General features: G+C 47.5%; 1 protein-coding gene across 2 annotated transcripts in view; it reads right to left on the bottom strand.

The window, feature by feature from the left end:
* The window catches only part of LOC309364331 (alpha-2-macroglobulin-like), a 68,467-nt gene that overhangs the window by 27,281 nt on the left and 15,514 nt on the right, over nt 1–25,672 (bottom strand). For both annotated transcript variants that reach the window (XM_081901333.1, XM_081901332.1), the window contains exons 6-18: nt 24,367–24,535; nt 23,313–23,397; nt 21,832–21,976; nt 21,016–21,130; nt 17,415–17,524; nt 15,824–15,985; nt 14,985–15,206; nt 13,077–13,146; nt 11,747–11,889; nt 10,672–10,821; nt 9,209–9,382; nt 3,303–3,381; nt 9–153 (exon numbers count right to left, since the gene is read on the bottom strand). In XM_081901333.1, the coding sequence (XP_081757459.1) occupies nt 9–153; nt 3,303–3,381; nt 9,209–9,382; nt 10,672–10,821; nt 11,747–11,889; nt 13,077–13,146; nt 14,985–15,206; nt 15,824–15,985; nt 17,415–17,524; nt 21,016–21,130; nt 21,832–21,976; nt 23,313–23,397; nt 24,367–24,535 (1,769 nt within the window). The remainder of the gene's footprint in view (nt 1–8; nt 154–3,302; nt 3,382–9,208; nt 9,383–10,671; nt 10,822–11,746; nt 11,890–13,076; nt 13,147–14,984; nt 15,207–15,823; nt 15,986–17,414; nt 17,525–21,015; nt 21,131–21,831; nt 21,977–23,312; nt 23,398–24,366; nt 24,536–25,672) is intronic.

Genomic DNA, 25,672 nt, shown 5'->3' with positions numbered 1-25,672 from the left:
CTACTTACTTCACTATCCACGTGTTCCAGAGCCACGTCTCGGGAAAGTAGCTCCTAACAGTCTCCTGCTGTCTTCCTGCTATTGCAGCTTCTTGTGCAGGAATGCCTGGAGGTCCTAGCCGTCTACCCAGAGTTTGAACCTGTAGGTCAGCAGCTTGAAGGAAGACAGAGCATAGATGATGGCCATTGTTATTCGGCCTCAATGAACAGAAAGCCCTCTTGATTTCAGTAGGTACACTCTGAGTGGGACTGTTGGATATTGCCCTAAATTATGTACTTTATTTCCACAGTGGTGACCAGAGGAGAAATGACCACTGGGAGGAGAGCAGAGATAAGTAACACCACAGTGAATCTGTAACATCAAAACCGAGACCTTCCTCTACTCCAGCTGCAACTAAACATGTCTCTCCCATACAGCCACAGCAAGTGCTCTAACTCACCAACGGTTTGACTTTACCCCTAAGGCCGCACTCTTACATTATCTCTTGAGACAGATGCCAACTAATTTTGGACTCACAGCTGTCCATGGAAGCACAGATCAAATCCAGGGCAGCTGTTTACCAGCTCCATCTGGTACGTAGGCTGAGACCCTATCTGCCTGCAGATTGTCTCGCCAGAGTGGTACATGCTCTGGTTATCTCCCGCTTGGACTACTGCAATGCGATCTACGTGGGGCTACCTTTGAAGGTGTCTCGGAAACTACAACTAATCCAGAATGTGGCAGCTAGACTGGTGACTGGGAGCGGCCGCCGAGACCATATAACACCGGTCTTGAAAGACCTACATTGGCTCCCAGTATGTTTCCGAGCACAATTCAAAGTGTTGGTGCTGACCTTTAAAGCCCTAAACGGCCTCGGTCCAGTATACCTGAAGGAGCGTCTCCACCCCCATCATTCTGCCCGGACGCTGAGGTCCAGCGCCAAGGGCCTTCTGGCGGTTCCCTCATTGCGAGAAGCAAAGCTACAGGGAACCAGGCAGAGGGCCTTCTCGGTAGTGGCGCCCGCCCTGTGGAACGCCCTTCTAGCAGATGTCAAAGCGATAAACAACTACCTGACATTCAGAAGACATCTTAAGGCAGCCCTGTTCAGGGAAGTTTTTAACGTGTGATATTTTACTGTATTTCTGGTTTTTATGGAAGCCGCCCAGAGTGGCTGGGGAGGCCCAGCCAGATGGGCGGGGTATAAATAATAAATTATTATTATTATTATTATTATTATTATTATTATTATTATTATTAAATTTCATTTTGTTTTTCTTTGTACTCTCTATCTCTCTCTCTTTGTGTATGTATGTGTGTGCCATACATTTTGTTTCATACACAGCTGTCTTGTGTGTATGTTTCTGTGTTTACAATCTAACCCCCAAACTGCATTGAAGCGCCCAATTTCTATTTGGTTCCATTTAACTTTTAAGCCATTTCACTTTTTAAAACAAAAGGTAGAATTCTGCAAATCACCATGTGTCCTCCAAGGCCTATACAGTGGTACCTCAGGTTAAGTACTTAATTCGTTCCGGAGGTCTGTACTTAACCTGAAACTGTTCTTCACCTGAAGCACCACTTTAGCTAATGGGGCCTCCTGCTGCCGCCGCGCTGCCAGAATCCAATTTCTGTTCTTATCCTGAAGCAAAGTTCTTAACCTGAAGCACTATTTCTGGCTTAGTGGAGTGTGTAACCTGAAGCGTATGTAACCCGAGGTACCACTGTAACCATGTTCTATTGCTGCTGAGTGACTAATTAATCTATGCCATTTAAATAGCACGATATTTTACCATAACGATAACGGTGGCAAATTCATAAGTGCGCAATAGAACAAAATACACTCTGAATCTACCTTTGGGCAAATACTGGTACATTGGAACCTCAGTTCCCAAATGCCTCTGTTCTTGTATGTTTTGGTTCCCGAATGCTGAAAACCCAGAAGTAAATGCTTCCCTTTTCAAATGTTTTCAGAACTTGAACGTGCGACACAACTTCTGCGGAGTGCAAGAAGCTCTTGCAACCAATGGGAAGCCATGCCTCGGTTTTCGAACATTTCGCAAGCTGAACGGGCTTCTGGAATGGATTTCATTCAGGAACCGAGGTTCCACTGTAAACTATTTACAGCATGCAAATGCCAGCAGGGATGAGGCAAGTGAAACTCTTCCTGAAAACCCTTCTGCCAAGTATCTTAATATTTTAAAAAAATATATAGGGCTGCAGAATTAGGCACTCAGCAAAAGTTTTAGTCAAGGCCCTTAGGGACGTAGAGGGTAGCTGGTGTTATTCTAAAGCAGCAATGCTGCAGCAAGCAAAGGCTAAAGCAGCCAAGTCTGCTGCTTGTGGCTGCAAAGCCAAACAGGAAGTGTGTGACTGTTGCCATGGACACAAAGGGGCAGTCCATTCTGTACTGAGCACCGGATGTTAGCTCAGAGTGTGTCATATGACCTGTACAGGATGTACATGGGTGGAGTTTGGAGTTTCTCTCTGTTTGTTCAAGAGAGCAGACATCTTTTACTGTATGACTGCTAAAGATAGGAATAAAAGTATGTAGTTACATTTCTGTCTGTGTCTGATTCCCCTCCCTGGGGACATGAAGGGAGCAGGGAGGAGGAGAAGCAGTTGGTGTGTTTTTCTCACAGCCTGAGGAAAATCGCCGGAACGGACCTCGTGTGTTTATCCTGCCGGGAGTCGCCGGAGGGAGGTCAAAGGAATTCAGCCGGTGCCTGGACAGATAGGCACATACCTCTGACCGAGCCTGAATTCTAACAGCTGGATGTACATTTGCTAGTTTCCCACAAGCAACCCTTCAGCCAATGTGAGAACAGGATACTAGAGAAGATTTGCCATTGGCTCTTCTTAAGCTGTTATCGTTCCTCTTAAATTTGCAGAGCTTATAAATCTTGTGATTTTGAGGGCATTATGAAGATGGAAGATCAAACGTATCCATCCTTAAGGAAATCAGCCCTGAGTGCTCACTGGAAGGACAGATCGTGAAGCTGAGGCTCCAATACTTTGGCCGCCTCATGAGAAGAGAAGACTCCCTGGAAAAGACCCTGATGTTGGGGAAGATGGAGGGCACAAGGAGAAGGGGACAACAGATGACGAGATGGTTGGACAGTGCTCTCGAAGCTACTAACATGAGTCTGACCAAACTGCGGGAGGCAGTGGAAGACAGGAGTGCCTGGTGTGCTCTGGTCCAGGGGGTCACGAAGAGTCAGACACGACTAAACAACTAAACAACATGAAGATGGAACGAAGGCTAACTGGAGGAAATCCCACCCCTACTCCCACAATTGCCACCAACATTGCCACCAGGTTCTTACTGGCATATACTGATATATCTTCTCTGCAAAGGTTAGGCTTCTTTATCTCAGTGCTGGTAAAATCTTTCAAGCCAAAGTCCTGCAAAATGAGAAAATGAGACAGTATGAACCCTTCTCTAGAGCGTTATGCCTTCCCAAATAGCATATGTGTCTCTGTTCCCGAATACCTGACCAGGAGAGTCTCTACCTAGTCTGGATTAACCCTTCAGGAGCTGAACATCTTCCTCTGCCCACTGCTGGGTGGTCTGGAAGGATACAGGGGGATAGAGAAACATTTTTCTCCCTCTCTCATAGAATCAAAAAATTGCAGAGTTGTAAGGGTGTGCGGTTTGAATCCCTGCGACAGGGTGAGCTCCTGTTGCTCGGTCCCTGCTTCTGCCAGCATAGCAGTTCGAAAGCACGTCAGAGTGCAAGTAGATAAATAGGTACCACTCTGTCGGGAAGGTAAACGGCGTTTCCGTGCACTGCTCTGGTTCGCCAGAAGCAGCTTTGTCATGCTGGCCACATGACCTGGAAGCTGTCTGCGGACAAATGCCGGCTCCCTTGGCCTAAAGAGCAAGATGAGCACTGCAACCCCAGTTGTCCATGACTGGACCTAATGGTCAGGGGTCCCTTTACCTTTACCTAAACCTTGCTTAAAAACCTCCAAGGAAGAAGAGTCCACCACCTCTCATGGGAGTCCGTTCCACTGCCAAACAACTCTTACTGTCTCCGCTCCAGAGCAGGAGAAAACAAGCTTGTTCCCTCATTCATGTGACAGCCCTTGAAATATTTGAAGGGCTCCTCAGCCTCTTTTCCAGGCTAAACATGCCCAGCTCCTTCAACGGTTCTGTTTGTTCTTGGTATAAGCTTTCATGTGTATGCACACTTCTTCAGATACGCTGAAACAGAAGTCACCAGACCCTTATATATAGTGGGAGGGTGGGGAGGGGCTTTTCTCAGGAGGGTAGTAGGAGATGGGTGACTGACTCAATGGGTATGGTAAACCTGGTGTGTGTGTGTGTGTGTGTGTGTGTGTGCGCGTGTGTGTGTGTGTGTGTGTGTGTGTATATATATATGCTTTCGTAGATTTTCACGGGTACAGGAATGCAGGTTTTGGTGTCCTCGGGTGTCTTCCCGTGTAAAAGTTGGGGTGTCTAGGCGACGTTTCGACGAGGTCTCACTCGTCATCTTCAGGCTGGTGCTTTCGGCTTCTTGTTACTGGAACAGAGCAGGATCTCAGTGTTTGAGTTCCTATAAATACTGTTGAGGGGGTGTGGTGTATAGCCTCCAATGTTCTGGGCAGAGAGGAAGTTCCCAGGCTAGTGTGCCTTTTCTTCTTTTGTTCCTTAATTACTTGAGGGATATCTTGAGTGATTTCTTGAGTGATATCCTGAGTACCACTTAGGTGGGTCATTAGGTGTGGATTAGTTGCTAAAGTCTTTGTGTCTTGACCTCTTGAACTTTGTGAAGAGTTTTTCTGAGAAGATGGCTGTACTGCACTTAGTTGTGCTCTGGCTTGGCTTCGTGTATAGGGGCGAGCTGTGGTTTTGTGGCCTGTGTCAGCCAGATCTGTGTAGGGATTGCAGGGGGGTGCAGCATCCGGAGGTGCCACCATGGTTTGGCTACTGGATGGTGTCTGTAATTTATCTGTGGAGAGGGTCTGGGTTTGGGTCTGGTGTGGTTGATTGGTGATAGCGTTCTGTGTGCCTCTGGATCTGGTGTCAGTTTTTGTGGGGAGGGCTAATTTCCAGATGTCTGGCAAGCGGGATGTGTCGTCACGCTTGTTCATGTTGTGAGGGTGTTTCTCTATCTCGATGGCTTCCATGATTATTCTCTTGTGGTGATGTTCCATGTTAAAGAGCAATTTGGAATCTGCAAAATTAATTTCGTGTCCTGTTTCTTTCATGTGTTGGAAAAGAGAGGAAGTTTTTTCTTCTTTTTTGACGGCATTCTTGTGTTCTGCGATACGTGCATTTATTCGTCTGTTTGTTTGTCCAATGTACGTGGCTGGGCAGACTTTGCAGGGTATTTCGTAGACCCCTTGGTTTTCCAACTGGATTTTATCCTTGGGGTTTCTGAGGATATTGGCTATTTTTTGGTTGGTGCAAAAGGCTGTTTTGATATTGTGTTTATGGAGGATTTTGCTAATTTTATCTGTAGTGCCCTTGATATAAGGAAGGAGGGCCATGCCATTGTTTTCTTCTGTGTCTTGGTTTTTGGGGGGTGTTTCTTTTTGGATTAGCTTCGTAACCCTGTTTTGCTGGTATCCATTGGCAATTAACACATTTGAGAGATTCTGTAACTCAGTTGTCAAGTGGTCTTTGTCAGCCAGGCGTTTGGTTCTGGAGATGAGAGTCTTGGCTACGGAGTTTATTTGTGCAGGGTGGTGGTGTGATTGTGCATGTAAGTAGCGGTTGGTGTGTGTTTTTTTCCGGTAGATAGTGTGTCCTAGGGAGCCATCAGGTTTTTTGTAGATTAGGACGTCAAGGAAGGGAAGTTGGTTGTTGGCTTCTATTTCCATAGTGAATTGTATTTTGGGGTGTAGGCTGTTGAGATGTGTGAGGAAGCTATCCAGTTTTTCCTTCCCGTGTGGCCAAATTACAAAGGTGTCGTCAGCATATCTGAGCCAAAGTTTGGGTTTGTGTTCTGACTTGTCTAAAGCATTGGTTTCAAAGTGTTCCATGTACAGGTTTGCGATGACCGGTGAGAGGGGTGATCCCATAGGTGCTCCTTCTATCTGTTTGTATCTTTGTCCATTGTGGATGAAGTACGTGTTGGTTAGGCAGTGGTTGGTCAGGTCCAAGATGTATTCGGGGGGATTGTATTTGTTTTGAATGGCTGTCAAGGCTTCATTAATGGGCACTTGTGTGAAGAGAGATACAACATCGAAGCTCACAAGTAGGTCATTAGGATGTAGGTTTTGCTTCTTTATTGTTTCTATGAACTGGAAGGAGTTTGGAACGTGTGAAGAGATGGATTCTGCATAGGGCTGAAGTTGCTTGGCGAGAAATTTAGCGAGATTTTGTAGAGGTGAGCCTATGGAGCTGACTATTGGTCTGAGTGGTGTTCCTTCTTTGTGTATCTTGGGGAGGCCGTAGAGTTTGGGGCATCTGGATGATTTTTTCTCTGGTCGAAACGTCGCCTAGACACCCCAACTTTTACACGGGTATATGCTTTCGTAGATTTTCACGGGTACAGGAATGCAGGTTTTGGTGTCCTCGGGTGTCTTCCCGTGTAAAAGTTGGGGTGTCTAGGCGACGTTTCGACGAGGTCTCACTCGTCATCTTCAGGCTGGTGCTTTCGGCTTCTTGTTACTGGAACAGAGCAGGATCTCAGTGTTTGAGTTCCTATAAATACTGTTGAGGGGGTGTGGTGTATAGCCTCCAATGTTCTGGGCAGAGAGGAAGTTCCCAGGCTAGTGTGCCTTTTCTTCTTTTGTTCCTTAATTACTTGAGGGATATCTTGAGTGATTTCTTGAGTGATATCCTGAGTACCACTTAGGTGGGTCATTAGGTGTGGATTAGTTGCTAAAGTCTTTGTGTCTTGACCTCTTGAACTTTGTGAAGAGTTTTTCTGAGAAGATGGCTGTACTGCACTTAGTTGTGCTCTACAGACACCATCCAGTAGCCAAACCATGGTGGCACCTCCGGATGCTGCACCCCCCTGCAATCCCTACACAGATCTGGCTGACACAGGCCACAAAACCACAGCTCGCCCCTATACACGAAGCCAAGCCAGAGCACAACTAAGTGCAGTACAGCCATCTTCTCAGAAAAACTCTTCACAAAGTTCAAGAGGTCAAGACACAAAGACTTTAGCAACTAATCCACACCTAATGACCCACCTAAGTGGTACTCAGGATATCACTCAAGAAATCACTCAAGATATCCCTCAAGTAATTAAGGAACAAAAGAAGAAAAGGCACACTAGCCTGGGAACTTCCTCTCTGCCCAGAACATTGGAGGCTATACACCACACCCCCTCAACAGTATTTATAGGAACTCAAACACTGAGATCCTGCTCTGTTCCAGTAACAAGAAGCCGAAAGCACCAGCCTGAAGATGACGAGTGAGACCTCGTCGAAACGTCGCCTAGACACCCCAACTTTTACACGGGAAGACACCCGAGGACACCAAAACCTGCATATATATATATATATATATATCGACTGCTTTAGACCAACATGGCTACCTACCTGTTTCTAGACCCTTGATCATCTTGGTTGCCCTCCTCTATACTTGCTCCAGCTTGTTGACATCTCCTTAAATTGTGGTGCCCAGAACTGGACACAGTACTCTCATGACATTAGAACTCATGGGCCAGTGAAACTGAATGTTGAAAGATTCAGGGCGGATTCAAAAAGCAGTTATTCACATGGTGCCTAGTTCAACTGTAAGGATGCAGGTGGCGCTGTGGTCTAAACCACAGAGCCTCTTGGGCTTGCCGATCAGAAGGTCGGCGGTTTGAATCCCCGCGACGGGGTGAGCTCCCGTTGCTGTGTCCCAGCTCCTGCCCACCTAGCAGTTCGAAAGCACGCCAGTGCAAGCAGATAAATAGGTACCAGTCCGGTGGGAAGGAAAACGGCATTTCCATGTGCTCTGGGCTCCATCTCATTGTGCCAGAAGTGGTTTAGTCCTGCTGGCCACATGACCTGGAAAGCTTTCTGTGGACAAACGCCAGCTCCCTCGGCCTGAAAGCAAGATGAGCGCCACAACCCCATAATCACCTTTGACTGGACTTAACCATCCAAGGGTCCTTTACCTTTTATCTAGTTCAACACTGAAACTCACTTCCACAGGAGGGAGTGATGGCCACAAATGTGGATGGCTCAGAGATCAGACAAATTAGGGGGAAAGGCTATCAGTGGCTACGAGCCATGATGGTAATGGTTAGCCTCCCCAGTTGGAGGCCGTGATGCTTCTGAATACCAGTCGCTGAAAACCAAAGGAGGGGGGAAAGGGTTCTTGCGCTCGGATCCTGTTTGCAGGCTTCCCACAGGCCGAGACCATATAACACTGGTCTGGAAAGACCTACATTGGCTCCCAGTACGTTTCCGAGCACAATTCAAAGTGTTGGTGCTGACCCTTAAAGCCCTAAACGGCCTCGGCCCTGTAGGCCTGAAGGAGCGTCTCCACCCCCATCGTTCTGCCCGGACACTGAGGTCCAGCACTGAGGGCCTTATGGCGGTTCCCTCATTGCGAGAAGCAAAGCTACAGGGAACCAGGCAGAGGGTCTTCTCGGTAGTGGCGCCCGCCCTGTGGAACGCCCTTCCAGCAGATGTCAAAGCGATAAACAACTACCTGACATTCAGAAGACATCTTAAGGCAGCCCTGTTCAGGGAAGTTTTTAACGTGTGATACTTTACTGTATTTTTGGTTTCTATGGAAGCTGCCCAGAGTGGCTGGGGAGGCCCAGCCAGATGGGCGGGGTATAAATAATATATTATTTATTATTATTATTATTATTATTATTATTATTATTATTATTATTATTTGGTTGAGCAATGTGAGAACACTGGACTAAATGCATTGGACTGACCCAGCGGGCTCTTCTTAAGGTTACATAATCTCTCTGCAGAGGACAATAGCTTTTGGTGGAAAACGAACTGCAGGGGAATGGAAACATTGCTGTGTGCGACGTATGCGGGTGGAATGCAACACCGTGCTTCCTTACAGCCCTAGATTTTGGGTAGCTGAGCTGCCACTGTCACGCGGTGGGTCCCTACAATGTGCCCTCCTCTTCCCGGCAGACATTTCACTCCCCGACAAATCACAGAATCATAGAATTGCACAGTTGGAGTGGTCCACAAGGATCACCTAGCCCAAACTCCTGCAATGAAGGACTCTCTCGCCCACATGGGGCTCATATCCATGGCCCTGAGATTAAGGGTCTTATGCCAATGCAGCGGGTCCTTTGGCACTCACCTTGAGAATGTCATAGGCATCACCTTCACTCTGCTGAAAAGATTCATATCTGTAGCTGATGCCTCCCACAACAATATTTTTCCTAACTGTGCAGCGACCAAGGTACGGTTCAAGCAGGTAGTGGTGCCTGTAGACGTAACCTCGGAGGTCCTTCACAGGGAGCAGATCATAAACCTGACCACAAAAGTAGCCACAATTAAGCATGTCCTAAAATGCCCCTGCTATTTTTTTTTCTATATATTTTTACGAAGTAACAATCATAAATAAGTAAGAATAAAAATGTGCACCTCGCCACGGAGACCATTCCATTGTTACTATCCAACCACCCACAATTTCAACACCTCTTGCGATGGTTTGACCCCTTTCCGTTTTAACAGTACAAATTCTACAAATGCCTTCCATATCTCCTCTAAATCACCTCTCCTCTAAAATGTCCCTGCATGGCCACTGCAGAACAGCTCTGACCACCAGAAAGTTATTCCCAATATTTAGTTGGAATCTCTTTCCTTGTAATTTGACTCGGGTCCCACCCTCTGGCACAGCAGAAAGCAAGCTTGCCCTGTCTTCAGCCTTGAAGGCAGCCATCAGATCACCTCTCAGCCTTCTCTTTCCCCAGGCTAAACATACTCAACTGTGCCTCACGAGACTTGGTTTCCAGGACACAGTTTGGACAGAAAGGAATGGGTCCATTCAACACTTTGCCAAACCGTTTCAAAAGTGGATACAGATGTTCTATGCATCCCCGGTCATCAGTTTATCAGTCCGGCATATAACTGGAATGAGACTTAGTTTTTAAAAATTGTTGTATGCACCCCAGTCTCTGAAAAACGAGAGGCCTCAGAGGTTCTACTGGTTATCCAGAGTCTGGCTTCCTTGAGAAAGGAAGTGTTTTGGAGATATATGGCCTTGCCCCTGTGATTGAGGCGGCCAGGGCCATACAACGTCAGTGTTAAGATAATCCATTCCACCTTAAGAGGAACAGGCTGTTGTGTGTCACATGTCTGTTTACTTTCCAGCACAGCTTGCTGGGAACTTCCGTTTGTGTATAGCTTTTGCTTATGCTGTTTGCCTGGACACGAAGGGGAGCAGACATGTTTTTCCTTTTGTCCTGATGCTGAATAAAATGCCTGTAAATATGTTTTACACAGCCTCTAATCTGCCCTTCTGTTGCGAAGAGTTCTTATCTCTGCTGAGTTGCGTGCCCAGCTTCTGAAGCTCTGGGTCGCAGATTCATGCTGCACCAAGGACCGGAGATCGCCCGGCTGCCGGCCAGTGGGCTGGAGCCAGCTGGGGGCCTGCCAATTGCCCCTGTTCCCTTGGATGTATCCCAACAGTCAGCACACCGGACATACATGCCACCTGGCTCGTGTACATGACATCAGCACACCCCACGGCACGGAAGCGCAAAAGTGGCTCTAGGAATGTTACACTTGAAGACAGCTTCAAAAGCAGATTTGACTCACAGTCTTAGGGGACATCTCAGCTTCGGGCTTCAAGAAAAAGACACTCTTATCGACAGCATGGACAGCACAAAGGGAGCCTTTGGAGGCAGCAAGATGGAGGTGAGTTTTGCTGGTAGGGAGGCCTTCAGCATCAGAGAACCACAGATTCACCTGGAGGCATAAAGGGCATTTGAAAAAAATGTGAAAACAGGTTATTTATTGGGACGGAGTGATTTTTGAAGCTGTTGTTAAAGTTGCAAAACAGCAAAGCACGGGACAGAGCAATGGATAATTTCTGAAACAACAATGGGGTATCAACCAAGGCATGGTGGAGAACAGCAACAACTGGGAAAAGGCAGACATAACATTTTACAAGGACAGGAAGAAACACCACAGAATAATTGCCACACACAGGAAGAAAAAGGATATAGTTGGGGCGCCTCACTTGTAGATTTATAAATCATTTAATGTGTCACCACAAATGGAAGTTATTAATATTGCAGTTGATGGATAAGGGATTATTATTTTGACCGGAATGTAATTGAAATTAATAAGATTTTGGAACGCAGAAGTAAAGAAAATCATCAAGCCATCAAATCTTGCATGCAGGGCGCCACCTAAATTATATAATTTGGTATATGAATGATTGGCTTGGGAAACCCAGCCAGATGGGCAGGGTACAAATAATAAACTTATTATTATTATTATTATTATTATTATTATTATTATTATTATTATTATTATTATTATTATTACTATTATTGCTTTTAGTAATTGTATTGCAATTTGGTATCGTTATAATGAGGCTATTATTGGATTGTAATTGAAAAATTAATAAAAATTATTATAGAAAGGGCATTTGAAGAATTCATTCTATTACATGACAGCACAGAGATAATTCCTTCTGGGATTTGTTTTCTCAGCTTGGGTTGCCCTCCTCAGCTGCCAACAAGTTAATATTCTGCTGGTCCAGCTGGAAAAAATGGTGCTCTATGGACTACCAAGTGAGAACTTTGGCAAAGGTTTATGCCGGAGAGGGAACAGAGAGCCTCATGGCCATGTCAGCCTGGGCCTCAGAGAGTCCCCACAACCTTACCTTGTTTGCGAAGCAGTTCTCCACGGTGAAATCTGCTGAATGGACCACTAGTTCTCTAGTGGGCAAAATCGTGTAGAGAAGCAAACGAGCCAATGGAGCAGTGTCCATGTCAACAGAGAGGTCCAGAGGAAACACCCCTTTGGCTGGTAGATAACGAAATGTTAGTGTAAGTCTAAAAATAGACTTGAAATTATCCTTGCATAGTTTTGCCCCTAACAACAAATCTGCCCCTAGCAACAAGCTTTCTGCTAGCAACAGGTCTTCCCCACAACAGGGTTTCCTTAGCAACAGACTTCTTTATTAGACAGGCTCTGAAGGAGGAGGTGTGGTTGCTACTTTGCTCAGATGGCTGCAGAGCAAGTAGGAGGAATGATTCTCTGTACAGTGGTACCTCGGGTTAAGTACTTAATTCATTCCGGAGGTGCGTACTTAACCTGAAACTGTTCTTAACCTGAAGACCACTTTAGCTAATGGGGCCTCCTGCTGCTGCCGCGCCGCCGGAGCATGATTTCTGTTCTCATCCTGAAGCAAAATTCTTAACCTGAAGCACTATTTCTGGGTTAGCGGAGTCTATAACCTGAAGCATATGTAACGTGAAGCGTATGTAACCCGGGGTACCACTGTACATAGTTTTACTTTATTTTCCTTAGGCCAGCAGTTGTATAAGTCGTAATGTTAATTCTTCCATCAATACTTAAAGCAGAACTGGAATGTGTTTATTCCCACAGGTGAGCTGAACTGAGGAAGTATATTCTGGGAGACTTTCTGAGTGACATTGCTGACTGAAAAGGGAACCCCAAATGATTGGCATAGCGCACTGACACAAAATTCCCAAGGAGGAAGAGAGGGAGGAAGAGAACGATTACAATTCATGAGTGTAAAATTATATTGTCTATGAGTATAAAATTGAGGAAACTCTGAAACATGTCATGCAAGAACCGCAAGGGCACATGGAAGCATATGTGGTGGCACTGTACTAAGGTGTGGGTTTACATCATGGGTAGGCAAACGAAGGCCCAGGGGCCAGATCCGGCCCAATCACCTTCTAAATCTGGCCCGTGGATGGTCCAGGAATCAGCGTGCTTTTACATGAGTAGAATGTGTCCTTTTATTTAAATTGCATCTCTGGGATATTTGTGGGGCATAGGAATTCGTTCATTATTTTTTTCCGAAATATAGTCCGCCGCCCCCACAAGATCTGAGGGACAGTGGAGTGGCCCCCTGCTGAAAAATTTTGCTGACCCCTGGTTTACGTTATCACCTGTGTTTATAAAAAATTGGAAAGGTCACCAAGAATGAAGGGAGGAAATGGGAATGGAGTGCCACTTACCGGTACCTCCTCTGTGCTCCACAGGCAGAACATGGGTCCCTGATCGCACAATGACCCCCTTAGCCATCACCTGCATGGAAGGCGGAAAACGCCTGATAAAAGCATAAGAACACAACAGCCTGCTAGGTCAGGCCAGTGGTCCATCTAGTTCAGCATCTTACTCTCACTGTGGCCACCCATTTGCCTATAAGCTGGATGAGGATGGAGGAGGCAAACTATATGTCCAGTTACAGATAGGTAGCCGTGTTGGTCTGCCATAGTCAAAACAAAAAAATTCCTTCCAGTAGCACCTTAAAGACCAACTAAGTTAGTTCTTGGTATGAGCTTTCGTGTGCATGCACACTTCTTCAGATACTTCTTCAGATACACTGTGTATCTGAAGAAGTGTGCATGCACATGAAAGCTCATACCAAGAACTAACTTAGTTGGTCTTTAAGGTGCTACTGGAAGCAAACTATATGGTTACACTGATATGCCAGCAGTTCTTACACACAGGGAGTGTTCTGGCTTCCAGAAACAATCTCTCTCCTGGTAGTACAACATGAATTGCCATTACGCTTGAGCCTATCTTTGCAATTAGAAATCAAACATAGTTTGGCAGCTGAAAATGGATTTGAATGAGCACTATTCAAAGTCCTTTCCTTAAAAAAAACAACAAGAAACAGTCAGTTCACAAAGGCCTGTCAGAATAAAACAGCTGGCAGACGGACGACAAGGGAGCCAGTCTAACTTCTCTATGAAGAGTAATAATAATAATAATAATAACTGTCAGGTACGGGTGGTGGTTGCTCGTGAGTAACCAGGCAGGACTCTGACCTGTCTTTTACAGGCTTTATTGTGCAAACTACGGTATTTACAATGCAGAACCACAAAGTTCATGTCCGTCTTAGTCACTTGCAGAAGCCAGGAGTGGCCCCTTCTTATGCTTCTCCCCCAGCATAAGAACTTTGGTACCCCAAGCCTCCACCTCCCCTCTTTGCATTTCACCCCTCTGTGCAAGCTGGGCGACGGAAGGGGCGTGCGTCCCTCCTGCCCAGCCTGGCTAGGTGAGGCGCTGGGGCTCTCAGTAGCATCCTCAAGCCCTTTCCTTGCTTGGCTGGCCCCTTCCCCTTGTTCTCCACTGGAGGTGTGGCTTTTCCCACCGCTGAAGGAAGAACTGCTCCTCAGGAGTTTCGGAAGCTCTCTGTATCCCTGTGGCCTCCCGGATTCCCTCCCCTGTTCCGATGGCAGTCCCCTGATGATGATGATAATAATAATAATAATAATAATAATAATAATAATAATAATAATAATAATAATAATAATATTCATACCCTGCCTGTAATGGTTCTAGGGGTTGCTCGTGCGTAAGTTGTCGCCACACCTGGCTGGGTTACCTGGGTGAACCCTTTCTGTCCGGACAGCCACCCATCTGTAGCTGTCTCAATCGCTGGCAGAATCCGTCAGTGGGCGTTTCTTGAACTTCTTCTAGCAAAGAAGTTCTTTGACGCCGAGTCTCCTCCTACTCTCCCTGCGCGGAAGTCTTCTGCGCAGGGAGGGTGTGGGCAGCGGAGGACCCGTGCTCTCCCCGCTGGTCTCCGGCGAGGAGTCCTGGAGCCCCCTCGCCGATTCCCCCATCTGCCCCCCTTCTCCACTGGTGCTACGCTGATTTCCTTCCCCAGCTGATGGGCTGCCTCTCTCCCTACTGGGACCCTCTCCGGCATCCCTCTGGAGCCTTCCCTCCGCCTCTGGCTCCGATGGCAGTTCCCTGACACTGCCCAACTGGCTGGGTTTCCCCAGCCACTCTGGGTGACTTCCAACAGAACATTAAAAATACAATAAAACATCAAACATTAAAAACTTCCCTAAATAGGGTTCCAAAGTTTGGGAGCAGCCACTGAGAAGGCCCACTCCCAAGTCCAGGCTTACCAAATAGTAAAAGACCATCTCCTCCTCTTTTACGACAGCTGAATTCAGAATATAATGGACCCGGAGCGTCTGAGTTTGACCACAGCTTAAGGTCCCAGGAACACGCTCAATGTGGAGGTAGCTTTGGCTTGGTGAGTAAAAGCGCCCCGCTGAATGAGTTGCGCCCTGGTGTTGGGGACTGATCCAGCCTTGTTGACACGCAGAGTTCGATTTATAAGTTGCCTGGCAAACAGAAAGAAAGAGGGAAATGACAGGTGCTCAGGGACTGGAGAAAATAAATCCTTGTTGTTCCTGTTTTAGGGAATCATTGGTGCCTTGGTGACTATGAGATCAACTTTGTGATATTACACCGGTTCAAGATTCATCTCAGACCTATTTGCATGCCCAGCAACCAACACACACCTTTAGGAGACAATAAGAGTCAGACGTATCAACCCAACAGCCATTTCTGCTGTCACATACACAGTCCCAGCCCTTGGGGGTCTTTTTCTAGTCCCAATACATTTCCTGGATTCAGAAATGGAAATGAAATTAACGGGAAATGACAAACCCAGAAAAGGTGATGAAGGAGAAAGAGAAAAGAAAAAAGTAGAAGCCACAGGAAACTGAAGCTCAAAGCATTTTTTAAAATTTCAACCGATCCAATTGATATTGGAGAGGTTGGGTGGCCATCTGTCATGGATGCTTTAGCTGAGATTCCTGCATTGCAGGGGGTTAGACTAGATGACCCCTGGGTCCCTTCCAACTTTAAGACTCTTACGATTCTATAATATTCCTGTGTTTTGTGCTTGCAAAGAATAAATTGCCTTATTTAGTTCTCAATCCCCTTGAACACTCACCTGGATCCTGAGTTCAGGAGCTGTGAAGTTTTCAGTGTCTATGGAAAACTGGGCTCGTCCCTGGTCATCAGTTACGTACTTGGTGCTGGTTCCGGTTAGATGTACCCTAATCTGAATTGTTCCATTGGCAATTGGCACTTTGGCAGCATCCAAAAGCTTCACCTAGCAGGGCAAAAACAATACATATAGCAGTTTGGTCTGATGATGATGATGATGATGATGAAGATGATGTTGATGATTACAGTGGGGCCTCTGGTTGCGAACAGGATCCGTTCCAGAGCCCCATTCGCAACATGAGCAGAAAGCAACCCGCGTCTGCATGTGCGCAGGTTGCGATTCTCCGCTTCCGCACATGTGCATGATGTCGTTTTGAGCGCCTGCGCATGCGCTAACAGCGAAACCCGGAAGTAACCCTTTCCAGTACTTCCGGGTTGCTATGGAGCGCAACCTGAAAAGACATAACCTGAACCGAATGTAAGAAGAGGTAAGGTAAAGGTAAAGGGACCACTGACCATTAGGTCCAGTCGTGGTCGACTGTGGGATTGCGGCGCTCATCTCGCTTTATTGGCCAAGGGAGCCGGAGTATGGCTTCCAGGTCATGTGGCCAGCATGACTAAGCCGCTTCTGGCGAACCAGAGCAGCACACGGAAACGCCGTTTACCTTCCCGCTGAAGCGGTATCTATTTATCTACTTGCACTTTCAAACTGCTAGGTTAGCAGGAGCCGGGACCAAGCAACGGGAGCTCACCTCGTCGCGGGGATTTGAACCGCCGACCTTCTGATTGGCAAGTCCTAGGCTCTGTGGTTTAACCCACAGTGCCACCCGCGTCCCAAGAAGAGGTATGACTGTATAAAATTTTATTTATACCCCGCCCTCCCTGGCCAGGGCCGGGCTCAGAGCAGCTAACACCAAATATGAATTTCATAACAGAAAAAAATACAAGAACAAACAAACAGTTAATTAAAATACGGCTTAAAATACAGCTTAAAATGCAGCCTCATTTTAGCAGTAGCCCATATGAATTGGGAGGGAGATGAGTGGCGGAGCTAGCTGTTCCGGCGCCCAGAGTGGTGTGCACCTGGGGGCGGGGCTAGCCGCCCATGTGGGTGAGGTGAACGTCCTAGGGGCAGGGTGAGCATCCCAGGGGGACGAGGCAAGCATCCCAGGAGGTGCGCTGTGCGGCCACCCGCGCCGAGCATCCTGGGGAGTGCGTGTCCCAGGGGTGTGCCGCCCGCGCTGAGCATCCCAGGGGGGTGGCACAGTGATGTCACCCCCCTCGGGAATGACACCCGGGGGGGCACACCCACCGCACCCACCTTACTCCGCCTCTGAGGGAGATGACTGTCTGCAGGGGGCGTTCTATAAGTTCAGGTGGGTGAGGATGGAGAAGGTTGAGGACACACAAATTGCATCAGGATTCCAGAGGTGGCACCTCAGAGGTTGGAACTGGAGATGAGGGGTGGGGGGTGAATTGCTAACCACCCTGGCCCGTCCATCCTCCTGTTCCAGTGCGTACAGGGAACATTTGTCTTTAAAACAAACATTCAGCTGTGGGGTCATGCGCAGTGGGGATCTCTCAGCCTGCCTTACCTGCCCAGTAAAGGGGATCCCAGGCTTGTAGTAAGAGTCCACATTCTCAAAGGTGATTGTGCTGAGAGTCGTAATGATCATGGTGGAAGCCATGCCTGTCAATTCCACCCCTGCCAAATAGTCAAAGAGAGGTAGGTACATATAAGCACACATGGTGGGACTGCTCAAAGGTGGCTGAATTGTGGAATAAGGCATTTGCTGAGATCTCTTTGGTAAAAAACAAACAAACTGTTACTCTATCTTTCCACCTGGCAATTTTGAACCTATATGGAAACAGAATGGGATTTGAAAAGTAAATAACTTATTTCTCATCTCTTAAGAGCAGCTCAGGGCTGTGTTGCCAAATCCTAGAATATCCTTAATCTTCATATTCGGGATTGCTGGTGTTCAAGGGTTTCACAAATTGCCCATCTTGAAAAAGTACCCAAAGGGCAGAGCTTGAATCAATAATTTCTTTCTGAATTTCTTTTCGATATGTGGCATGATTTTCTTATGCAAATATTCTTATACAAATATTGAGGCACAGGGTTGGTGCCGTTTGCATATGCAAATGTCCGGTCTATATGGAACCTCTATTCTCAATAAAGATGGAACTCACAGGTGGAGAATACTTTTATTTTTATAAATCTTTATTATTGTAAAGGGTATCCGTATAGGAGATAAAACTTTGTTATCCTTTTTTGGAGATGTGCTGTATCTTTGCATTTCACCCTTCTAGGCTGTGACGCTTCATGGTTTGCATTAGCAATTCTTAGTTTTCTTTCTTTTTGTTATGTTTGCACCCATTTTGTTAACAAATCAATAAAAAAGTAAAAGAAGGGGAAGGAAGATGGATAAGCGAGGGAATGTTCTATCCCTCCTGTCTGCCCTCACAAGCTCCATTGCCGGCTTCTGCTTTGCTTAAAATGCTGCCCTTCTTTTGTCAGGCTAGACAATTTCTCCCTTTTGGCCAGTAGCATTGTCTACCCATAGTGGCAGGAGCCTGATCCTTTCAGTGGGAGAGGCCAGGGACCATAATAAGCCCCTGGACCTTGGCCCTTCCTTGGTTCACACATACCTGTGCCTAAAAGTACATGAAAGAGCACCTTTCCCAATATCAACCATCTTGGGGCCTACTTATGAGCAGAAGAGGCCCTCCTGGTTAGGCCGAACGCTGAGGGTGTCTGTTTTTTGGTGACTCATGACAGGGTCCACTCTGTGGTGGCTCCCTGATGATGAAATGCCTTCCTAGGGAGGTGTATCAGTCTCCTTCATTAGTAACTTCTAGGCAGCGCTTTTTTTTCTTTAAAAAAATGTTTAGGGGTACTCTCATTTTGGCTGCTCCCCCTCGCCCCCTTCCTGTCCCCAACCCCTGGACGAGGGACTCGAGGCGGCAGCGATGGCGCTGAGAGGACGGGAAGGCCCCCGGCAATGGCAGGGTGGCTTGAGCAAAGAGGGGCAAGAACTCGCCCCCTGGCTCTAGCCTAGCAAGAGGAAGAGGAAGAGGAAGAGGAAGAGGAGGAGGAGCAGTAGTAGCGTTGCCTCCACCACTGTGGTGGTCACGTGGGGTTGCTATGAGGAATTATGAAAAAATGAAGCAAGCCATTGTGTCAGCCATTGTTTTGACTGGGTTTGAGTCATGTGGCATGATTTCTGATCAATCCAAGCCTCTGCCTCTCTGCCCCGTTTTCTCTATGCCTGACAGACTGGTTGCTTCACCAGGCATCCTGAGTACCGTATTTTTCACCCTATAGGACGCACCGTCCCATAAGGCGCACCTAGTTTTTTGGGGGGGAAATAAAGGGAAAAAAATTATTTTTCCCCCAGGCGCGGGGCTGGGGCAGGGGAGGCCCAAGCTTCCCCCGACCCCAGTCCCCAAACAGGCAGCTCTCTGCAAGCCGTGGGAGCCCAGCGCTGGCTCCCGCTGCTTGCGGAGAGGTCTGCGAAGCCTGGACGCGCTGAGCTCAGTGCACGCAGGCTTCTGCATGCAGGCAACTCTCCGCAAGCAGTGGGAGCGCTCGTTCTCCAGGCTTCAGCGAAAGCCTGCATTCGCCCCATAGGACGCACACACATTTCTCCTTCATTTTTGGAGGGGGGAAAGTGCGTCCTATAGGGCGAAAAATACGGTACATAAAGATAGGAGGTAGCTTTGATGTAACTTTTGTTAATCTTAGGGTCAGGAAACAGAGTTCACATGGAGGTGATAAAAATGCCTGTCTTTCCTGTTTAATGCCTGTTTATGACCTCCGGGGTTTGCTAAATGCATTCCTCCTTGGTTCCTGTTTTATTTAGCCTAAACATGTATGCATGCTCAAGTAGTTCTTTGTAGTTAAGAAACTTCCTCTGATCTGTTTTTTTTTTAAATGATTTGGTATTTTTATTTTCTTATTATTATTATAAATTTTATTAGTATTTTCCAAACAACAACAACAACAACAACAAGAAAAATATCGAAAAATAACAATACACAAAACACAAAAACTGACATTCAAAAAACAACAACACAAAACACAAGTCCATATCTTACAAGTTAATAATATAAACACTAAAAAGAAAAACAAACATTAATTTCCACCGATCCCACAGCACCTCCTTTACCTCTCATTGCCTCTTTCTGTTTTCCTTTTCAGCTTCCTCTGATCTGACTTTGTTCCCACATGGGGATTTTTTGAAATGCTCAGAGGAAAGCTGATTGCTTCTTACAAATGCTGTGTTAAAGTTCTTTTGTTAATAAAAATGGCCTGGGCCAGGGAGTGGCTATCGCATTTGCTCCCAGAGTCTTGCTGGTCAAGCCTCGTGTTTATTGAATTAATCAGGGTCCAGTCCTTCCTTTGCCTTCAGAACCCATACACCATGGCCGCCCCAGACTCCCCTGCCTGGGCACCAGCAGGGAGAATGACAGAGCTCCAGTCTGCCCTGGCAAAGACAGCTGGCATGTCGGTTGGTCCATCGGTCGGTCAGGGCAAAACAAAATGTTTAGGGGTACGCGTCCCCCTGCATCCCCCTGGAAAAAAGCACTACTTATAGGAGACATTGCAAGACCAACCCTGTTTTTCCTAAGCATTTGATGGCTGAAAGACCTTCCCCTGAAATTGTTAGGTTTTCAGAGCGGGTGTGAAATATACTCTGAATCGAGACTGGATTTCATGCTCTTTATTCAGCTCATAGTGGTGAGGAGGAATGGAAGTTCCCCCAGAATGTCTGCTTTATATACATTGTTTACACAATGAGCCCCACGTGATTGGCTAATTCCGGGATTCACCTGTAGGCCAATCAGGTTGCGGATTCATGTCCACCTGAAGCTGGATTGGATGGCTCCTGTGGACCAATCAGACTGCTGCATTCTGGACCCTATTGTTCTAGGACCAATCAGACTGCTGCATTCTGAATCCTATTGTTCTAGGACCAATCAGACTGCTACATTCTGAATCCTATTGTTCTAGGGCCAATCAGACTGCTGCCTTTGGGATCCTATTCCACTCAGTACATAACAGGGTGATTGCTTTTAGGAGTTTTGAAACGTTTCCAGAAGGTTTTTCTTAGCTGAATGGTTTTAAAACTGACATGCTGGGCTCCTTTGCAGGACTGGTGGGAGATAAATTTAATAAATAAAATAAAATACCTGTGCCTTCCTCTTCGATCTTGCCTTCCACCTTGAGGTTCATCGCATATCCCTCCCGCTTCAGATGAAAAATCTTGGTTTTCACCACCTGAGAGAGGCAGCCATGCCCATTTGCCTGCACCGGAAGACAGAGAGTTGTAGCAGCTAACAATGAGAATTGCGTCATTACACAAAACAAGGTGTTTGAGGTCAAGACAGTCAGGTTCACACAACAGCCACTGATCTCGGCACACTCATTAATTTATATCTGTCCATTTATACAAGGCCAGCAATATTTCAAAGGGGAAAATCCGGACATTTGTTGAGCTTTCCTTGGGCGATCGCCAAAAAAGTTGACAATCACTCGCTCTCCCCCCAGTTATCCGCCATCACCAAGCAGCCCATGGCAGATTGAAAGCCAGAGCCAGAGCTGCCAGTACACGAAAAAAAATTAAAAAATTTAACCCCCCCCCCCACCAAACTAGGACATTTGCTTTTATTTTTTTAAAATCCCCCCAGATGGGCATGTAGGCCCCTGAGATACTTTCTGGACAAAGGGATCAAATGTTCTTCAGGTTTTTGAAGAGACTTCAGTGAGAAACAACAGGCACCAACAAAATGAGCAAATATATATTCCCGCAGCCATATCCACCATTTCAATCATTTTGGCTTGTCTGATGGGATGCCGTTTCCCTCGTTTCCTGGGGTTTATCCCAGAGCCTTGGGACTCCCCTTGAGTAAATCAGGATGAATGTCCAATTATAACAGGTCACCCGGGAGGGCCGACTCCCCAACAGTGTTTTACATTTCATTTTCAGCTTCCGCTTTGGGTCTCACCTCTCCACTGAACTCTTCACATATTCCTTCCGACGCTTCTCTGTGACAGCTGGAACTGGAATAAACATGCCAGCCTCTGTGTTCATTATATTTCCGGCAAACACGGACCTTCACCCGCCCAGCGACAGGCTTCCCGTACGTGTACCTGTAGTCAGGAAACAGCCACAGCATCGCTTGAAAGATGACATCATTATACAGTGGTACCTTGGAAGTCAAACGGAATCTGTTCTGGAAGTCCGTTTGACTTCCATAATGTCTGGAAACCAAGGTTCTCTTATGGTGGCGATGGTGCCCACCTGAGAGGTTCCGGAATGGAGTTCAAGTGAGTTCTGGGTGAAATAAGCCCTGAATAAGCGGCCCAACATTGTGAGGAATTCAGTGCAGCTATGACAATCATTCCATCAGAGCTAGGGTGGTGCGTCCAAGGCTGGATTGGAGGCCTAGCTGTCAAGCATCCCTTATTTGGAGGGACAATCCCTTATCCCAGCGCCATGTCCCGCTGCTGTCCCTTATAGATGGATGTCCCTTAAATTTCACAGGTTTCAAAGGAAGCAGCTCCTCTCCCTCCCTCCATGCCGGCCAGGGAGGAAGGAGGCTCCAAGTGTGTTGCTTGGCTGCCCGGTCCGCCCCCCTCTGGCTTCCTCTCACCAGCCTCGGCCCCTGGGAGCCCCTCCCCGCCGGGACTGGTGGGAGCCTCGGGCCCTTCCGCTGCCATCCTCCTCGTGGCCGCCGAACTGAGCGTCTCTGCCTGGGGCCTCCCCTCTGCCCGTCACCGCCGCTCCCGCTAGGCCGTACTGCGGCTGTGCCGCTGAAGGACCCGAATGAGATGGGCAGCCTGGCATGGTCTATGAATTGATGAGGAGCCTTGAGAGGAGAGCGAGGGCAACCATAGAGAAAGCAGTTCAGAGAGAGGAGGAAGAGGAGGAGGCAGAGGCGCGGGCAGGTGTTCCAAGGGCTACAAGGGAAGGACCGCAAGTGCTTCTCCCATAGATTTGTAGTAGTAGACTAGCATAGATGGTCTGATCTGCGGGTTTACTTCGGGCGCTGTTCCCCCCCCCCTTTCCTCCCGCCCCGCCTGATGGAACTGAGAGCTGCAGATGGAGCACGAGAGAAAAGATACAGAACTGCCACAGCATCTTCGTAGCTTGGACTTTGTTTTACGCAAAAAGTGGTTGCTGCTGGTAGTTATTTAATTGCAGTCTTTCATCGGCTGGTGTCTTGAGCAGCAACCTCTGGAAACGAAGGGCTGAAAACTGGCACTGCTCTCCAAAATTATCTGGTCCCTTTTAACTGGTTGACTAAAATCCCTTATTTTGGCTGCTGGTCCCTTATTTTCAAGGCTGCCGGTCCCTTATTTTCAAATCTGTAAGTTGACAGCTATGATTGGAGGAGAGGTTAGCTGGTGCTAGCAACATCACCCAAGTTCTCAATTCACGTGGTCCCACATCTCTGGGAGAGAAGCCCAGTTTGCTCTCACTTACAGGCCACAGACGGTCACTTCGAGTTCCTCAGCCACAAATGTTATCTCCTTGGGTGCCTTCACCAAAACTTCGAACCTGGGCAGCACTGTAAGAAGGAAAGGAACATGGGGATGAAAGACAACATAATCAGCCTGAGCACAGAAAGGAGGCAAATGCGTGCAGCATTAACACCCCACAACAGATATTTTTTCCCCCATTAGGTTTCCAGGGAAGCCCCCAAATCAGAGGTGCCATCTTCTCAAGATTGGGGGGCCCAACGCGACATTATGACATCAAGTGGGCGATGTCACAAGGAGCCAGGGGCCAAACATCCTCTGAACACTGAGGGAGTTCGCCCCCCTCAAAAAACACCACACATTTGGGGGGGGACGAAAGTGCCTCAGTCCCTAGGAGCTGGCGCATGTGCCCTGAACCAAGTTTTGGATCCAGCACAGAGCAAGACCCGTTCCTGTCTCCAGCCTCCAGGATCCGCCCTACTCACCCAGGCAACTCTCCCATACCCAGCCACCATGCGAACCAGGAAGTGAACTTTCCAGACAACAGAACAACACTTCTTATTTTTGTGTCTGCGATCTCCTGGCTGTTAGGCAGATGAACCTGCATGCATACTCCTTCCATTTCCCTCTGTGCAGCCCCGGGCACTGGCAACTCGCGCTACGCCACTGTTTGCGGGGCATGGGGGGCAGGGCGGAGGAAAGCCCTGGTGCACTTGCTTCCAGTAGCAGGACTAGTTCGCTGAACCTGGCCATTGGGCCAGATATTTTGGGAAGTTGTTCACTGTGCATTTGCACGCCTCTCAAGTTTACCTAAGAATCCAATTTTGCACGATCCTTTTGCAGGCTTCTGTCTATGGTTCAATCCAACTGGGCCCAATTTTAAATAAAGATGGCGGGCCAAATCTTTCCAAAGATTTCGTCCGCTGGTTTCGAAACTGCACTGATCTGTCAGTTTCTATCAGAATTCCTTGCCAGTGTGCAAGAAAATACCCCCTTCCACATGCTGTCCTTGACACCACGTTCCCCAGACCAAGCGATTCCTCTCCTTCCTTCCTCACCGTATTCCTTCACTTCAAAGAGACGTTCCGCCTTGCTCCCGGAGGCTTTTTGCACCACCACTTTGTAGGGGCCTTGCGGGGGCTCAGAGGAAAGGGGGAAAGAGAGCTGGACCAGGCCCATTGTCTGCTCCACGTTGGTCCACTGCAACAAGCGGTTCTTCTTGGGGTCCTGGGAGCCACAAGAGAAGAGGGGGGGTCACAGAAGAAGCCGCTTGGGCTCAGGGAATGGTCTGAAGCAGAGTATGGGGGAGTGCATTCGCAGGCAGATCAGCTTTCCTCAGAAGAGGAGCTGGAGTGGGAAGATTCACACACCCCTTGTTTCCAGCGGGCTCAGAAGGAGGGAGAAATACAGAGCAGCTTCGGCAGGAGTTACCTAGCTACAAGATAACGACCAGAGAAACAGAAGGGAGGGGACAGATAGCAGAGACGTCATTAGGGAGTGTGGAGGACCCTCCTGTTAGGATTTTTATCTATCCGAGCTGCTCCAGCGAGTGGTACTATGATTGTATACAGTGGTGCCCTGCAAGATGAATGCCTCGCAAGACGAGAAACCCGCTAGACGAAAGGGTTTTCCGTTTTTCGATGCGCTTCGCAAGACGAATTTCCCTATGGGCTTGCTTCGCAAGACGAAAACGTCTTGCGAGTCTTGTGATTTTTTTCGCTTTCCCCCGCTTTTTTCTAAGCCGCTAAGCCGCTAATAGCCTTTTAGCCGCTAAGCGGCTAAGCCTTTAATAGCTGTTAAGCCGCTATGCCGCTAATAGCGCTAATCCGCTAAGCCGCTAATGGGGTTGCTTCGCAAGACGAAAAAACAGCTAGACGAAGAGACTCGCGGAACGGATTATTTTCGTCTTGCGAGGCACCACTGTACATCATGTGAGTGTCTGAGAGAGCGTGAGAAAGAAAGTCTGTATTATCTCTTCCTTCTGAGTACTGTTGGAAGTTTAGTTTCACTTCTGTGTGTGTTGCAGTTTTGTACTGGTGTTCAGAGAGCACAGACATACTGATGGAGTCACTGTATATAGACTGTAAATAAAGTAGTTTAGAATTACAATTGAGTCTTTCTTCTGCTATGATATGCCAGAAGACTGGCATGCTCTTTTCAGGAGAGGAGGGTCGCCTATCACTGGTCTCTCTGTACTGAAGGAGATTTATAGCCAGAGAGGACCACTGGAGAGACGACCCCAAGACTTGGGAAGTTGGCAGCCATGCCCAGGTGTTTTTCCAACACCTCCCTCCCCACAAACTAGGAGATCCAAACATATTAGAGAACAAAGGATGCAGAGAGGAGGATGAGGAACTTCATGTT

Source organism: Podarcis melisellensis (genome assembly GCF_964234715.1).
Source record: "Podarcis melisellensis genome assembly, chromosome: 2".
In the NCBI taxonomy this organism is placed as follows: domain Eukaryota; kingdom Metazoa; phylum Chordata; class Lepidosauria; order Squamata; family Lacertidae; genus Podarcis; species Podarcis melisellensis.
This window is presented reverse-complemented; position numbering and strand designations above follow the sequence as displayed.